General features: G+C 41.2%; 1 protein-coding gene across 1 annotated transcript in view; it reads right to left on the reverse strand.

The window, feature by feature from the left end:
- Positions 1–18963, reverse strand: part of WDR48 (WD repeat domain 48) — a 535194-nt gene that overhangs the window by 413937 nt on the left and 102294 nt on the right. The window contains exon 4 of the mRNA XM_086941452.1: positions 10719–10801. Within this exon, the coding sequence (XP_086797578.1) occupies positions 10719–10801 (83 nt within the window). The remainder of the gene's footprint in view (positions 1–10718; positions 10802–18963) is intronic.

Consider the following 18963-nt stretch of genomic DNA (forward strand, 5'->3'; position numbering starts at 1 on the left):
TCCTCCGTGACTCTCTATCTTAACTGCCATTCCTAGCTCCCTCTTGAATCCTCTCCCCCCTTACTCCGTGGGGCAGATGGTTTACCAGTGTCAGCAGTTGAAGACACATAAGCTACAAGTTTGCTACTATCTGAAAAGGGCCTAAAAGACTATAAACCTATACTGCTGGCTTGAACCGAGTAAAAAATAAAATAAACATAAATAAATAAATAAATTGGTACAAACTGGGCTGTGGACGAGGATGTGCAAAGAGTCTTGCTGGAAGAGAAGACTCATTTCTCTTCTCTGTTGGTTCTCCAGCCACCCCTCCCCCCCATCTGTCTCCCAGCACTCATTCTAGCAACTTCACTTTAATATATTTTTCTAGCCAGGCCAAAGACCGTCACTGCCCTCTAAACACACTCTGACAAGTACAACCAACCAGAATTGGGTACATATTTAGGGAGGGTTTTAAAAAAAATAAAAAGGATTTAAAAGTGGGTGTACTAATATGATTTTCTTTTACACAAAGTCATAGCCTGGCCAAAGCTAGCATGAAAATGGAAGCCGAACTATGGCATTTCCCTCACTGCCTCCATCATCCACCATATCAAATTAAGGTTACGTAGATATTATTGCATTCCATGTTTGTCTATGTTTAACCTGTTTGAGAACATGGGATTGTAGTGTGTGGAGATAAAATGCAGGAATCATTCCTCTGTTGCGACTGGGTTTTGTACTACTGCAATATCCGTACCCATACAAGAAACCTCTAACCGTAAGTGGATTGTTAATCAACTGCATCACAGGAGGTGATGGCAACAGAATTGTTTTTCGAAAAGGGCATCGATGGGCTGGACTACGGAGGCAAAGGATCTGTGTTGGAGGAAGAAATTCAAGTGAAAGGCGAAGTTGCATTTCTATCAACTACCTGTATGGCTCTTCACTCTGCAGATGGAGAAGAGTCGATTATGTAACTAGCAGCCCGTCCCGACGTTATCCGGGAGCAATCAGGCTCTCAAACATCACCGCTCCTCCCCGCGCTCAGGCTCTCAAACATCACCGCTCCTCCCCGCGCTCAGGCTCTCAAACATAACCGCTCCTCCCCGTGCTCAGGCTCTCAAACATCACCGCTCCTCCCCGCGCTCCTGCACGCTGCAACCCCACACTCACCTACCTCAGCCCACCGCGGGCGCCGCTGCTCCTCAATTCACCGCTCCTGTCCGCTCCACGCTGCCAAACTTCACCGCTCCTGTCCGCTCCACGCTGCAAGCCCACCGCAGCCGCCGCCGCTCCTCAGCCTCCCCACACTCACCTACCTCAGCCCACCGCGGGTGCCGCCGCTCCTCAATTCCCTGCTCCTGTCCGCTCCAAGCTGCCAAATCGACGCTCCTGTCCGCTCCACGCTGCCAAACTTCACTGCTCCTGTCCGCTCCACGCTGCAAGCCCACCGCGGGCGCCGCCGCTCCTCAGCCTCTGCTAACTTTACCGCTCCTCCCCGCGCTGATGTCAGCACGCACGTCGTTAGCACACACGGCGGCGCTACTTCCAAGGGACTACTTTTTTTTATCATCAATTTTTTAAATAACGTTTTTTTTTTATTTATATAGCCTATGTCCATCTGCAGACCCTCACGATTCCAATGATGTATCGGGTGTGTGGATTGGCGCTGTGGTTCCCGAGTTTACCCGCCTCAAAGGTTCAAAGTTCTTGCTTTATTATAGTATATAGATAAGCGGGAGGGAGACTAGTCTATTGTTCTGTATGAATGTACCCTTTTTGTATGGTCTCTCCCCCCCCCCCCCACAAACACCATTTTCTGCTCCAATAATGGATGATTATTACTCCAAAAATGCACTAGAGCCTGCTGCCAAGGCCACACTTCAAGTGCTCTGCTATAATGATATGAGTTAATCTGGCGAGTTGACAACCGATGTTCTGCTGGTTCACAAAGTGAATGAGCAATAAAGATGCCTTTAAATCTGGCTATCTTGTCATATTGTCTTGGCTTTCAGAGAGAGGTCAAATGTCATTTGTCTTCCTACATTTACTTTTCTTTCTGTGAGAGGATTTTGTAAAGTGAACTGTGTGAGAATCATGTTGAGACCAGTTCACAGGTTAAGTACATTACAGTTAGGTCGTGTAGATTATTCAAGTTTCTATATCTGCAGGTCTAGTAGCATTTTTATGATTTTTGGAGCTCTGCCATAACTCCGGTAATACTTATCCGATTGACTTTATTCGGGTGTCTCAATTTATATAAAAATCTGCTTCATATTTTTACATTGGTGTCTGATTTCTTTTGCGTCATGTAAATTACTTATCATCCATGTTGGTAAATGCTTAATACATGTTCCTCTAGTAAAGCCTGACTGCTCTTTGCCACTCTACCCGGACTAAGCTAAGGATTTAATATTGTAAATCCAAGGACCACCTTTGGGGTATTGTGAGTATTGCATGGTGAAGCCTAACCACCATCACAACATAATACTCCACCTTTCTACATGTTCTCACTAGATTTTACTTCTGTTAAGGTAACATGATAGATGAACACGGACCAAGATGTAAAATGTCTTATTTCTCCCTCAGCCGGGTTTGTGGCCTTCAACAATCTTGTACTCCTACTGGACAGAGTGGTAAAAGCACAGAGCAATATGTTAGACTGAACGATAGATGGAAGCATTACCTTAAATTTTGCATTAGAGGAGATTTGTATTAATGACTAAGAGAAGGGTCTCCTTTAATTTGCTAGAATGTAAATGACAAGTAGGAATCCAGGAACCAATTTTTAGGAAACTGTCAATTTGAGGAAATGCAGGCCATTAAGACAGGGCTGCTTCCTGAGAACATGATTTTTTATATATAGACATTTCCCCTTTTATGTTTTGGGGGGTGAATTGTTAAAGAATTTTTGTGATCACCGACATTCAACTGTTTTATCACACCTTCAAGAAGGAAACCAAATCAGGGCAACAAATTAATCATCTACCTTTCAGGCGTCCCACATGACCCAAACTAAATGGCCACAATTCCTGCTAAGGAGTAGAAAATTGGGGTTTCTACTAAATTCTTCCCCAATTTGAATCCAGCAACAGCTGACACTGGCATTTTGGTCTATACTATATACACCCCAATATCTGAATTGTACCCTATGTATTTAAAACGGCAACAGGGACACGCCTGACGAAGAATTCAACTTTAGATACTCTAGTTACATTTTGTTTAGATACATTCTGCTTCCAGTGACAGCTACTAGAACACAAATCTTTTGGCATGATCTAAAAAACAAACAAAACAAAAAAAACTATTGGGAGTCAACTATGGTCTCCAATGAGTTCCTAGCAACATTTCAAACTCATACAGACAAAGTAGCAGTACTTGTGGTAGTACTTAAGAACTTGCAAGCTATCTAGGTCTCCACAAATCTGACCATGGCATCATGCTCTACCACCTACAGGATATCAGAATATTCCACCACCATATACCTCAATGCTGAAATATCCTACTTTGGGTTCTGCCTCTATGTGGAGACCTTAAACTAGTTCACTTGGATTTGAGGCTTCCACTTTTACAGGTTAGTCAGTGATACCCAGATATCCGCTCCTAGTGGATGGAGATCTGGATGTAGGTTTTGCTACGATCAGGCACTCCCAGATAGAGGTCTAGGTTTGCATGGATGTATACTGAATGGAGACAAATCAAAGGCGATGCTTGTCAAGGAAGCACAAAACAGTCAGGTGTGCTGCTAGAGTCAAAAGAACAAAGCACTTCCTTGAACCATGCTAAAGTAACCAGGGGTGGAATTTTATAAAATATCTACTTGTCTATGGGTTGGGATATTTCATAAAGTTACTTGTGCTGTAAAATTATCTGCTAATCCCCATGATGCCATGCAGTGAAGTGACAAATTATGGCAGCATTCTCATTAAATCCGAGCTCAGTTAATGGCTACTCTGATTATGCCAGGAATCAAAATATGCAAAAACAACAATTGATGGACAGAATACAGAACACGGTCATACATTCACCCCAAGACAGAGATCTTGGCCTAAATATATCATTTTTTTGCTCACCATGCCATTCCAGTTTGAACCCAGCCATATGCAAATCAGTCTTGATCCTGTGCCCAATGGGAACAGTCCAGTCCGACTGCCAGACCAGGTCCTCCCTCGAATGGAAACAAGCATCCAGGGGCCGGATTCGGGGTTTCAACCCTCATCAGCCAGGATAGCTTGACTCCAGTGGCATGGAGAGCACAGGACCCACGCCTGGGCATACCTGTCCCACTCGGGGTGACAAATGCTAAAACAACAATTGATGGACAGAATGCAGAACAACGTCATACATTCACCCCAGTACAGAGATCTGGGCCTAAATCCATTGTTTTTTTGCTCACCATACCATTCCAGTTTGAACCCAGCCATATGCAAATCAGTCTTGATCCTGTGCCCAATGGGAACAGTCCAGCCCAAACTGAATGTTTGCATTGTCCACCATTTCTTCCATCAATTGTTTCTTTTGCATATGTCGCCCTAAGTGGGACGGGTATGCCCAGACGTGGGTCCCTGCTCACCATACCACACCACTGGTTTAAAGCTAGCATGGCTGATGAAGGGTGATGCCCTGAAACCGGTCCCAGGATGCTCGTTTCTGGTCCAAGGAGGGCCTGGCTTGGCAGTTCGGGCTGGACTGTTCCAACAAGGAACCGGGTCAAGACTGATTTGCATATGGCTGGGTCCAAACTGGGCACGCTGGAGGTTGGTGAGCAAAAGAATGATGGATTTAACCCAGATCTTTGTGACTGGGGGTGAATGTTTGCAGTGTCCAGCATTTCGTCCGTCAATGGTTTCTTTTGTAGGAATCTTATTATAACAGTATTTGGATTCTAGCTATGCCCTGATTTTGCAACCTTTCTGCAAATCTACACACTAGGCTAGAAGTAGTGGAAAGCCGAAGCTCCAGGGTCAGAATGCCCTTTTGAGTCCGTTCACACCTGCATGTTCAAGGGTTTTCACCAAATCTTTTCTAATCTTTACCCAAACTGGGAAAGGTTGGAAATTTACTTCCGACAAGGGCAGGAGTCAAACTTGCTCCAGGGGTCAAAAGAAAGGAGGTGTAGGGAAGGTGAACTTGGAAACTCTCAGGAGATTTTCACATGGTCAAATATACACATGTAAATGTGTTCATGCTAGAATACAGTGGATTCTAGCTATGCCCTGATTTTGCAACCTTTCTGAAAAATCTACACACTGGGTTAGAAGTAGTGGAAAGCTGCAGCTCCAGGGTCAGAACGCCCTTTTGAGTCTGTTCACACCTACACACCGGCATGTTCAAGGGTTTTCACCAAATCTTTTCGAATCTTTACCCACACTGGGAAAGGTTGGAAATTTACTTCCGACAAGGGCAGAATGAAACTTGTTCCAGGAGTCGAAAGAAAGAGGGTGTAGGGAAAGTGAACTTGGAAACTCTCTGGAGATTTTCACATGGTCAAATATACACATGTAAATTTGTTCATGCTAGAATGCAGTTCACAAAGTTTATTTAAAGGAGTAAAGATTTCATCCAGGCCTACTTCTGGAAATTCATGTGAATTCATTAAAGTCTTGAATCTGCAACAATGCAAGCACATATACTATAGAATTTCTAACTTCATATATGGTTACGGTCACTGTGAGTCACTGCATTCTACTCTTTCACAAGGGGCACATCGGCACACAGAGAAGTTTTCTTCAGTGCCACGGACTACTATGGCACTGGGTGCTATGAGACAAAAAATTTTTTGCTTTTAGCCAACTTTTTTTGTTTTTTTATAATGGCGAGGGCATGGCATCTCCCACAACAATAAAGTTTTATAAAAAGCATGTCAGAACGAAACAGTTATTTCCAAATCAGAAAGCTGACAACCAAGACACCTTTGCCAATGCTTGTTTACTTCATGTGTCCCATAGTCTAGCCAAAACTATCTTTCTTTTGATTTTCCAGTCTTATTAAATTTTTAGAAATACTAGCATGTATCACACATATTTTACTATGTAATGCTTACAAGAAACGGGACCTAAAATTGCAAAGCAGTTTAGCAATTTCTTTTTGCATTTTTAGGTACATTTCACTGTGAAAGCAAATAATTATCAGTGAATCTCTCAAGCTTCTGCAGGTATCTGCATCTAATCAGAGAACATTCTGGTAATATTGTAGACAGCTTCACAAAGTTAACCTTTACAACTGTGTACACACATTTTTATATTGGAATCATTGTCAGTTGTGCACGCTGAGCTCACCGCATTTCTTTACAAGCACACACCCTAATAATAAAGGCTTTGCATTTATGAACCATGAACAGCATGGCCATATGGATACAAATGTTAACCTTAACTGCAGGCCCTTCTGTTTCACAGATCCATAATGTGGTACTGTGAACTTCAAGCCTAAGAGTTTATGCTGCTAAGTATTGGGCCTACGTGTCCCAATGACTAGATAGATATGAAACCTTGTTGTCCTGGACTCCAAATAACATGAGCCGGGTGTGGGCCAATAGGTATTCCACAGCCCTGAGTAGTGAAGAACTTAAGAAGGAAGCTGATTATTCCCTAGGTCCCCAAATCTTTCCAGGATATCGTTTCCTTTCTTTCAGCATAAAATACTGCAGAAGTCTCCCTCTCTTCATTTATTCAGACGAGACTGAAGCAGTTACTGCAGACAGCAAGCCACTCTACTTGTGTCTCTATAAAAAGGTCAACTGCAGGTGGGTTTGAAAATTACTACCAAGTTAGTTTTAAAAACTGAGGCTAGAACCTCAGCTCAACGCTACCTTGAGCCTTTCACTGGAGAACAAGGAGCCTAGATGAAGGTGGAGGCAGAACACCAAAGACGATGTCACAATGACCAGGGGTGATAGAGTGTTGACTAACAGGTGTACAACTAGCAAACTAAAAGAAATAATTATAGGAGTCAAAGAACATTGGTTAGTCAGGAGAGAGAGGACTAGAGCAGCTATAAACAAGCCCAGCTGAGGAGATAAACAAGACCAGAGGGAGAGCACAGTAATCGCTACGAATATTGGACATTGCGCTCAGAATGAGAGAGCAACACAGAGCACATCTTAAACTCTGAGAACTGCCACAGCGCATCCATGCAACTTTACACCTGCAAGCAGTCCCTGTACACAAAAGTCTGTCAAATGCACCTCCAACCAGCGGGAGATATCAGCATTGTAACAGGATTCCGAAAGGCCCAGCCTTCCTGTTACAAAACCAGACATGATCGGCTCATTTCCAGCTACTGCAACAGTGTATAGACAACCACAACTTTTCCTGCAGTAACAAACCAATAATAGTCATTGGCAAGATGCAGCTGAACCAAACAACCCCTGAATTTTACATGGCAGGCATGAATTTCTTCAAACAACTTCCAATAATTTCAAATGAGGCAAGACAGAAATGCATGAAACAAGTAACTAGGCAGAACCTAGGATTGTGAATCGCTTATAGGGGCAGAAAAGGCAGGACAGATCTTATCCTTCACTAAACAAACATTCCACTTTTGAAGAAAACATTCACCAGATTTGTCACTTAAGGGTCTCAAATGTCAGGATCATAAAGAGGCTTGAGAGGGATCAATGTGAAAATAATCTTTAAAAGAGACAATGCTGTCTTCACAACACCGGAACCACCACAATACATACTATTGTCAAACAATACTTTAAACGTTTACTTCCAAAGCCTAAAAGGAGGGGACCACGGACCACACCACGCAAAAATACCAGACAGGCACAATCCCAGCAGCATAAGCAGACAACGCTATACTTTGCACCACCAATGAACCATATTACTCATCATTCAAAGAATGAGTGAACAACCAGAGGGAAAAAGATGCCACAGTCTGCATCCCATTACATTATCATATCTGGGATTGAAAAGTGTGTAGAGGCACAATAAAAGCAATATTTACAAGTTCCAGTGATAACCTTTCTGCAAAACAGGAAGAGAAAAGCCAGGATTCTGCAGATCCTTCTAACTTCTCTGGTGTCATACCACCAACCTCCCCAAGGATGGCCTCAAGTCACACCCAATCAAGGAGCACCTCAAAAAACGTGCTATCGAATTGACAGCCTTGGGAAGGAAACTTGCCTCATCTTAAGGATCTAGGAGACCTAGGTCACTGGTACTGTCGCATCACTTTCAAAGTTCTCAACACACAAAGCTACAAAAGTACCTAGAAGAATAGAATGACTAACGGAGGTTATACAGTGGCAATCAATAATACACTCAACAGACCCAATTCTGTTCTAAAACCCCACACTTTAGCTAGTCACCTCTAGTAGTTTAAACGTAGACCAACAAACCAATCTCCTCAAATCCTGCTGTAGAACATCTAACTGATGAGGCACTACAATGTCTGGTCGGGCAAGAAGCAAGCTTTAAAACTAGCACATAACATATGCACCATAGTTCAGTTCTCCCAGGCCCACCAAGCTGGGCAAAACCTAGACATAACATTCACCTTCAGCCTAGAACCATCAGACTCCGCTGTCCATCCCAGTACTGTTTTAGACACTCTCCAGTTACTCTGTTCAGGCATAACTGGAAGACACTTGGTCCTACATAGATTTTCCCAGATGCAGATGCACAAGATAGATAACTCCGACCTTTTCTTGGGATGCCTCTGCAACACCACATCTGCCGGAGGAAGACCAGGAACCAAGTTTGGATTCCTTGCAACACCAACTGCATCGGGAAGAACCTGCAACACAATCCCTATAATTGATTTAAAGTGTTTCAGTCTCGAGTGACCCGACTGGAACAGAATGCAGGAAGATGTTGAGAAATTACAAATGGAAATCAGTGGATACAATTGGTTTTAAGTATTTCTAGAAAACAACTGAAATGGAAACAAGAAGCACACCTCTTATCACTACAATGGTCTTATATGTTCCTTCAAGCAAAGAACAAAATGCAGGTCATCGTCCAAGATACATCCTAAAAAGATCACCTTTTGTCCCATTACACCAATAATGACCCAGGTATCCTTCACTGCCTTCACAAATAGGAGCATTACCAAATATTCCACAGAGCAGGAAAAGTGGCACAGTCGAACATAACACCTGTTTGACAACAGCAATGACCACATTAACATCTTCATTCTAGGCATCGTTAAGCTGGTTCTTCCAATATATTTCAGTGCCAAAGAATCTCAGGCAAGACCCGAGCCAGCTGCTGAAAAGAACAGCAACTGAGAAAGAACGACAGCTTACCATAAGTAGTAGCTGAACAACTTTCACAAAGGCACATTGAGAACCAGCTCCAAGAGCACCCAGAAGTGAAAAAATCTATAATCTAAAGACAGGATGCAGACTTATAACCGGTTGGACGCCCAACCCTCCCTATGTGGGCAGCTTCAGGATGAAAGTTTGTGTATTGACAAAGCAATAAAGAGAAATATAAGCCCGAAACGAGTCTTGCCCTCTACTTTCCAACCTTCTTGCAATAAAGACCTGTGAATCCTGATTGTGGTCCGTCTCCTGCTTGCTTGCCTCGTGCTAGGATCATAAGCGAGATATATTATATATTATATATATATATATATATATCTCATATCTTAATTCAAGATAGCCCAAAGTCTTGATCGAAATTCTAGTAGATGGTGTAAGACAGAAGCAGAATCTAACCTAGTCATTACAGTGGCTTAACACATTTTTGTCTGACCTGTACCAACAAATTATAACTGGCAGCACCTTCTCATTCACTAAATGTGTGGGTTCCCTCAGGCTCTCTACTATCACTTAAACTATTCAATATCTACATGCCGCCCAAGGCGGAGGTCACTTTGCAACAAACAGTTGTGTAATACACAAATGTACACTAAGATACATTAATGTTAATTCATGTCATTCACTGAAAGCTAAAGTCACAAACTGTTCAATAAAGTATAATCATTGTAGCTAAACAGTACAAACACCAGGGTCGTTGTATTAAGTGACACATTGGAACCTCAGGAACTAGTTGCAAATTCCCACCCAACACAAGAAGAAAAACGTTAACAGGTCTAACCCAGCCCATTTCTTCTCACAGCAAATTAAAAGCAACATGAAGTGTATCAACGTTTCATTCAAGACACAAGGAAGATTGTCACTGTTTACTCAAAGTACAGACAAGACAATTTCAGAGTGGTCGATTCTGAATGGCTTGCTTCTCAAACAATAAGAGACTGAGTCTAATAAGAGGTTTCCAACAAGACAAAGCCAAAATTCTAACTATGCTATTTTAATAACGTAAAACTCGTAACTACATGCTTTCAATTTTCATGACACAACTTTTCTATTTTAAAATGAGTTTTATTTTAGGTAATGTTATTTTTTATATTGGAAAGAATGATACTGTCTATTGATGACCTCCCACTGTGCTGAGTCTACAACCACAAATGGCATATTTTGGTAACTATTGAGAAGCTGATGGTTAGCTTATGGGTGCATTTCTTCACACATGTTGTAGGTCCAAATCATATTATGAAAGATTTCTTGAATTTTACACCATTCAGTTCAAATATCCCAAAACAGACCACACACCTTTTCTCAGGTATTATATGAAGCTTTTTTTGCAGAAGGTTTGGTATAAGAAAAAGCCTAATGAACCTAGCTTGCAAAATAACAGCCCATCCTGAAAATCAGTACTTTTACATACAAGTTCACAAACATTTTGTCAAACAAGATCAATTAAATGATCAGAAACAGTAAGGTACTTTACCTTGTGTGTCCGTAATGTGGACATGCAAAATCCCTTATGTGCATTCCATACTTTAACAGTTGTATCAGATGAAGCAGATATTACTACATGGAGAATAAACACGAGATTAAACGAGGGTAACAATAAGGATTCAATATACAGTTAAACACATTATAATCTTCTATAGAAATCTAATTTTGAGATGAGTATTTAGGGGCGAGGATGAGTATTTAGGGGCGAGGATGAGTATTTAGGGGTGAGGATGAGCCCCTCACTCTCATCACCTGTCGCAAGTTACAAATGTATGAAATGAGTTTGGGCCAAATAAGAGGCAGATGTTGGCAGCCCTTTTACACAGAAGGAACAGTCAGGACCGGCTGCTTTCCCACCTACACAAAATCTCTAGCAGTGCTAGATGTCAGTACATTCAGCTCAGCCTGCACCATCACGCTAATCTGACCTGAGTGAAAATAAGTTGGTTCTCCTAGTTTATTTGGAGTTCTAAAAATAGTATACTAGTTGCTAGTATAGGTGAATTTCAGATTTTGCGACGCACCTCTGGTGGCATTGTTATGAACTTCCATATTTCCACAATGGCCGACTCCTAAACTGGAGTCTGTTGTTTCTCAAGTACACTTGAATACTCATCGGGTAAGCGTATCTGCCCTACTGCTTCCCATGTAAAAGCTTGGAAGTTTGTTGTGCCTTACTAGAGTATTATCGTCATTCCTTCCATTTTGTAGGCACTGGCCTTAGACTTTAACCTTACCTTGTTGAGCACTATCTAGTGGCACTAATTAATTTCATATAGAGATTTGTCTCCCTGTTTATCGATTGCTTTGCAGGCTACTCCAGAATGTTCATGAATGTTTCTTACCTACCCATTCTAGCTTCCTGAGACTTTCCTTAGCGCTAATTCTCTCATTTCACTATTAGTTTCCCAGGTCATCCCGCTGTCCTGAAGGGAACCTTTTATACTACTACAGAGTCGAAATGCAGTCAACATTTACCCAGACAGACCATTTGTTTGCTGTAGCACTATGTGAATTTTTCTTAGAGTTCCTGTGTCCTCAAGAAACTAATAATGTATATGGCTGTCTGCCATTACCAATATACCTGTGCTATGCATTTTTTTAAAAACCTTTCCCTTGTTTATGGTATATCACTTGGGGTATTGCGCAATTTTCACAGATTTCTTTCAATTCAGTTTATTCAAGTGCATGTTTGTATACTATATATACAAGTTCCATGCTTAAACTCTGTTTTAATACCCAAGTTAACATGGACATTGGACTACTTTTGTCTTGAGGATATATTGCTCCAGATGCAGACATGAAACATGTTCTGGGATTGCCCAATTACCAACTCATTTTGGGGGTGAAGTCTGTACTAGGTTTTCGTCTACAACAGGCCCCCAAGAGCAAAGTACTGTATAGTGTTGATATAACGACTTTACAAGCATACAAAGTACACCAAGGTAACAAGTAGATTTCTAGACTTGGCATTTCTCCTTGCCATGCACTCGTCACAGTGAGATGGAAGGCCTCACTCCTGACTGGAGTAACTCACTGGCATGGCCAATGCAGGGTCAGTATCCCTGAGCTGAGAAAAGGCTAGGAGACTCTGAACCAACCCCATTGCTTCTCTTTGGATGAAGCGATTATTTTCCTTAAAAAACTGCCTCAAAGACAACACTAGACCACCTTGGAAAGCTCCACTATCTGTTTCTATATGAATACTGTACCCAACATCAAGGTAGATTACCTATTATTTAAACCTAGTCCCTGGAGGTGGCTCCCCAACATATGGTGATTGGACTAAGACATCTTGTTTCCAACCTCACTACATAACTAGCCCTCATTGTCCTGCTAATAGTTTAAGACCAAGCTTATTGTCGTTTACAATGCTTCAGCAATATTGATTTGATGCCATTTATTGCTGTTATACTGTTGCCGCAGATCTTCAACCTATTACTGTCAATATAACAGAGCAACAGAGTATTGAAGAGTACAACAAAAACAGATGGAGAAAAAAACATGGGCGAAGGGGAAATAGTCATATGCTGCACATGGGAAAAGGAAAAAGACAACAACAAGCAAAAGAGCAGCTGGAGTCAAAATATAATTCTATGGCCAGACCTCTTCTTTAATTTTAGTCAAGTTCTAATTAAATCAATATCAAATAAGCTTTATTCGATTGTGACATAACCATAAAAGCACAAAATATACATAACAAATGTACTATAACTCTTGACAACATACATCTATTTAAAAATAAATAAATAGGGCGTAAGACATCACTTTAGGATAGCGAGTTGAACAATTGGCGGCTATTGGGTTAAAAAATCATCAACAAGACTAGTTTAGGAAAAAGATAAAAACACATAAAACATGCTCAATCCCTGTATGACATGCGAGAAATTTAACAGTGGCACACATATTTAAAAACTCGAGAGTATACAATTTAAAGTGCGTGGTGCATAGGTCATCATATCAGTCACTAACATTCTATGTGGGAAAAAAGATTCATGGAATCATCATGCTTTTTCTGGCCTTAATTGAGCTAAGGATGAAAGTAGCAACAAAAAAGCAAATCCTCGGGTCTTCCATGGTTAGTAATAGCAACATAGCAGCTTTAATAGTTCTAACCCCGTGTTTCTTAAAAGTGGTTTGAGAAACATAATTCTAAAAGACAGGTACAGGTCGCATAAAAGTAGAAAGTGCATGGTGCTCTGCTTGGAAATCCCATCCCCTGGGCAGGGTAAGGACGGATGACGTTTCAAAGTTGGAAATGCAATCAGGTGATGCACTAAACCCATCCTTAATTAAATCAAAACAAAAAGATGTGAAGGTCTAGTAACAAAAGAAAATACGCTGGGAAGCCTATCGTATCTGTATACATGTGATAAAACTGAAACGTAGACTGTTTCATGACTATCGCTTTTCTATTTTCTATCACTCGCGAGAGATAGGTACTTTTCAAATTCTGTTTAGACATTAATTGAGCGTCATTAAAATTACCCAGACATGATATGTTAAAAAAAGTCATCATATGGTCTAGTGAAATATCTAAGCCATGGTATCTTAGAACCATTATCCCGTTTCGAACAATCATTTATAATTGCTTTAGTAAAAGAAGTTTCATCTTTTGACCAGATTTGTCTCCACAGCTGTAGTGGTCGCAGGGCTATTAGGACACACATAATTCAGCCCTACTTCGCTATGTACAAATTCCGTTGGGGCCGAAGCTGGAAGGCACAAAAGCTTCTTTAAGAATAAATTCTCTTCAATTTGTAGATTAGCACATGCCTGGAGGCCCCATATGCCCGCCCCATATAATACAACCGAGGTGCACCTGGCCTTGTAAATAGCAATCATGTCCTTAATCCGCCGGTCTCCTAAATTAGAGGCAAATTTAAAAACACTATTTATACTCCTTTTGAGTTTAGCCTTAACATTTAACTTCTCATCATTCCAGCCCCCATCAGAGAAAAAAGAGATACCTAGGTAACAAAAAGATTTCACATTCTCTATCTTGTTACCCTCGACGGTAAAAGGTTTTAAACTTTTAATTTTAGGTCCACACACCATGGTAAAAGTTTTAGACTTATTTATCAACAACAGCCTCTTGTTGATAAAGGCTGCAAACCCATTAATGAGCTTCTGCAGGCCCAGCGGGGTTCTTGATAGCAAGACCGCATCGTCCACATAAAGCAGAACTGGTACCGCCTTACCATCTATCAACGGACAATCTGCCTGAATAGTTTTAAGGGCTGCATCCACATCATTAATAAATAAAGTAAAAAGCCAAGGTGCCGGGACACAACCTTGGCGGATGCCACGTTTGACCCTAAAATTAGGTGTAAAATCACCCCGCTGACCATACATCACTTTAGTGGACAGGTTCTCATACAGCCTAGCTAAAAAATATATGATGGCTTTGGGAGCACCGAGATTAATTAAAACAGGCCATAGTACCCCATGATTCAGCAAATCAAATGCACTGCTTAGATCTACAAAACATAAAAACAACCGCCCCAGATTAGCTTTTGTATACTTCCCATTTAAAAGTTCCAGGTTGATACTCTGCTCTAGAGTACCAAGACCTTTTCTAAAACCATTCTGGGATTGAGCTAAAATATCATTATCCGAGACCTACACCTCTAACCTTATCAAAATGACTCTACTCATTATCTTTACCGAGGAGTCTAAGAGAGAGATGGGTCAAATTTTTTGCTTCTGATTTCTCCCCTTTTTTGTAAATAGGGATAATAACTGATTCACCCCATGAGGGGGGACATCCCTCCTTCACTGCCGCATTGAAAACCCTAGTGAGTATGGGTCCCCATAGGTCAGGAATTGATTTATATAAGTCTATGGGGACTCCATCAGCACCTGGTGCTTTCCCCCCCTTGCTGTTACCAATTCCCAGCAATACTTCATCCAGGGTAATGTCTAACTCAATACTGGGCCATTTACTAGGAGTGGGGGATCAAACAGGGTAGTATCACTCAGGTTAAAAATATTAGAAAAGTGTTCAACCCAGTCTTCGCTCTTCACATGTACCAGAAGTTTTGGGGCAGTTCCATTATTAAGGAATTTGCTATTTACTGTATCCCAGAACAATTTATTATTAGCGGTTATAGCCGCAAGGTTAAGGTTGTCCCAAGCCTCTTGTTCTAACTCCTTCTTCCGACTTTTTAAATTGGAGTTATATTCAATTCTGAGCACATGTATTACAACGCTATCTCTGTTTTTTTTAGAAAGGGCATGCTTTAGGTTATTGAGGGCCACTGTGCACGAATGGTCAAACCATCCCCTTGAGGCCTTTGATTTCTTAGGTAAGGGCATAGTGAATAGATCAGAAATATTTTTATTCATCTTAGTATAATGATCCAATATCTCCATTGGCTCATCATATAAACTATCCAGAATTTCCTTGCTACATGCCTGTATTTTTTTTTTTTTTTTATAGTTCCCTGAGTTTGTTCCCACCCATTTAATTTGGCAGCCGTTGGGACGGGTTGGAGCAATATTATTTACAACCGTGCAATCTTCAACAATCCTATCCCCACAAAGGTGCAATCCCATTTCTATGGCGTTACGATCGCTTAAAGACAAGTCCACAATCTGTGGGATTAGACAGGTTTTCACAATAGAGGAGGAGCCAATAATATGATCAATACTGCTCTCTACTGCCCTTCTAGTAAAGGTAGGAATCTCCTTTCCACAAGCATCTTTGGCACACTGTACAATTTCTAAATCAAATTCGATAATGGCCGCATTTAGGGTGTTACCATAGGTAGTATGGGGAAAATGAACATAATCATTACCTTCATCTGTATGAAACCCACAGACTTTTGTTAATGATAGAGGGCAAATGGGCACATTAAAATACCCCTGCCAAATCATGTGCATATTGGGTAAATCTAAATCTATCAGTTTTTTTAATTCGTGTTTTACTTTATTAATATTATGACACGTTGCATTAAATATATTGTTATAGAAGTTAATCAAGAGAAGATCCCCTCCTACTTTATTATATAACCATAGTATTTGAGCAAGATACTCTATATTAATGCTTTTCTTAACTTTCACCGGGGTAGTAATTTTTTATAGAATCAACAAACCTCCCATCGCTCTGCCCGAGGGGAACGGAAGAGCTGGCAGATTATATGAAGAAAACCCCTCCATCTGGAAGTTTGCAGTACTCCATGTCTCTTGCAGACAAACTATATCTAATTAAATCATTTGCTTTAACTCAAGGTGTGTAATACAGACAACTCAATGGTGGGGAGGGGTTTTGAAGTGCTATAAATATGTGTTGCCAGCATGTCTTCCTCGTCACATAAGTAACTTTAATTCATATCACACTGCAGTTGAATCAAATTTGGCTAGACAGGAGGGCTGGTGGGTAACAAGCATTTAGTAAAAAATAGCCTTCATAATTCTAGTAATTTTTAGGTCGAGCCTACAGCACTTGCGCTGTCTGCAAGACCTGCTGTAATCAACATTACCACTTTTTTCCTGCCTACTACTTACCATTGGTTCTCTCCAGTGTCACTGTTCTTTGCTGCCTCTTGACTCGTTAGCTTTGCTGATAGGTCACTTCCGTTAAAGGCTAAGGCGCACCAGCTAATTACAGTTTCCTTACACATACCCTCTTCAGATGTTGTCTGGGAGAACTTTTTTTGTATATACTTTCTGCCGCTGCTGCTTGTATTTATTGTCCGTGCCTTTACCTAGCTGGGCTTCTTTTGGTAGGACTTGCTTATGTGTAGGCCTCTTTCCAAGGCTAATCCTGCTTGTTTTGAATTTGATGCCTGGCGGTGCATTCAACTAGCTCTCCTGTGATTAACACAATTTTCCACACTCCTTCCTCCCTCAGAAACACAGCAGTAAACTTATTATGTATGCTTTTAACACAAAGCATATCTTTGCAGACATGTAGCCAATTAGGATGGTTTGTTTTATTACTTACTGTTTTTTTTTCCATTTGCTTTTGCTGCTTTTTTTATTTATTAGGCGTCCCGCTTTTCATTTCCTTTATTTACCAATGGCTGTACATGCAGAAGGGCAGGGGAAACGGGTCACAGCGGCGGGTGGTCCCACCGTGCAGCGGCCTACTTCTATAAAGCCAGCATGCTGTCTGAGGTACTTGGCCATGGTATATTACTTAAGCACCAGTCTATTTAAACAAGGTAGTGCTATTTTTAAGCACAGAGAGATGGAGTGATTTGCACAGATTCACAGGATTTTGAGGCACGCCGGGACTCGAAGCTTCATTTCCACCGCTGCACTTTATTTTATTACCCCACCTACCCAGAGTTGCGCTGTTCTTTTACTTTTAGATCTACTTTCTCGGGAAGCATGAGGCATTGTAGCCCCTCATGCTCCCCTTACTAGGTATGGCCGGGGCTTCAGAGGCCTCGGGGTAAGGGCGAGGGGCTGCAAACCTTTCATCTTTTCTACATAAGCCCGCTTTCATGTAGCTCTCCCACCCGCCCCGTCACGGTCATGTGTCCTCACTGCTTGTTAGTGTTGGTTTATGTCTTTTTATACAATGCAGCCCTGCTCCATTCTCTGGACCCTGACCCACCCCATATCAGCCCAGGGGGAGAATGTAATACTTACCCACCATATAAGTGACAGTGGTTATACAATTACACCACTGTGCTGTCTCATTTTTAATCCTGTCAGGTAGTACACTAGAACAAAGTGAGTAACAGTGGCGTCTACCTAGTCAGTTTTAATTCACTCTCTATTTTTTCACACAGCGCTGCTAACCTCACTACACCTATCACCTCACATTGGGATTACCATCCTTTTTCAAAAAACATCTCTGAGCTCCTTCCTTAAAAAGGTGACATGCCTCATATGATGAAGCATGTCACCTTCGGGTGAGTGAGGGGTCTTATCCTTAAGGGATGTCTTCCCCCTTGATGTGTGATATATATCACTGCATTTAAGTTTGAGAGAGAGAAGGCAAAATTTACATGAACTGAATTAATACACATGGATCAGACTAAAAGTGTGTTTTTTGGTATTTAGTTCATAGTAAGGGAATACACACCCACTAGTCTTTAAACTTTCTCCCTTCAGACCCCCAATCTAGGGTAGTGTTTTATATACTTACCCACCAACCAGCTTTCTTTAATTTCTTATCTTGTTCTGCCACACCCCCGACTTGCCCCCATGGCATCAGTTACATTTTCCTCCTACCATTAAACCCCACGAAAAATAAAATACTATGCGGAATTCCGCTCGGTAAAGAATGGACCCTCAGTTATTCCCCATTCTACTGGAATTAACTTGTAACTGCATTTACCTTGGAAGTATTATGGCATTATACCAGTGTTTATAGGTGTACAGTTACCAACCAGCAAGCACCGTCACCTTCTAAAGAGGTGCTTACTGGGAAGGAAGGCAGTGCTCTTCAGCAGCCCCTTTCCTAATTTTTTTAAATATATATTTTTTATTAAACTTTCTTCATTTTTATCAAGTTTGTCATTTTTACATCACCATATATTGGGGAGACATTTGTTACATCTCACATGTCGTAAGTTCACAGAACCAATTCAACATATATCTCAGGTGTTATTCAAGTGTGATGTACAATATTTATAAATAGTTAAATGTGATTTCTCCTATGAATGTAGGCAGATCGTTGTTGACCATGCTACATTAATCATACATTGCTTATAGTACGTAAAGTCCAGTAGCAGGTTGAGGGGAGTGGCATATTGGTGCAACTACCTATGAAAAAA

Source organism: Lissotriton vulgaris, chromosome 10, assembly GCF_964263255.1.
Source record: "Lissotriton vulgaris chromosome 10, aLisVul1.2, whole genome shotgun sequence".
Taxonomy (NCBI): Eukaryota; Metazoa; Chordata; class Amphibia; order Caudata; family Salamandridae; genus Lissotriton; species Lissotriton vulgaris.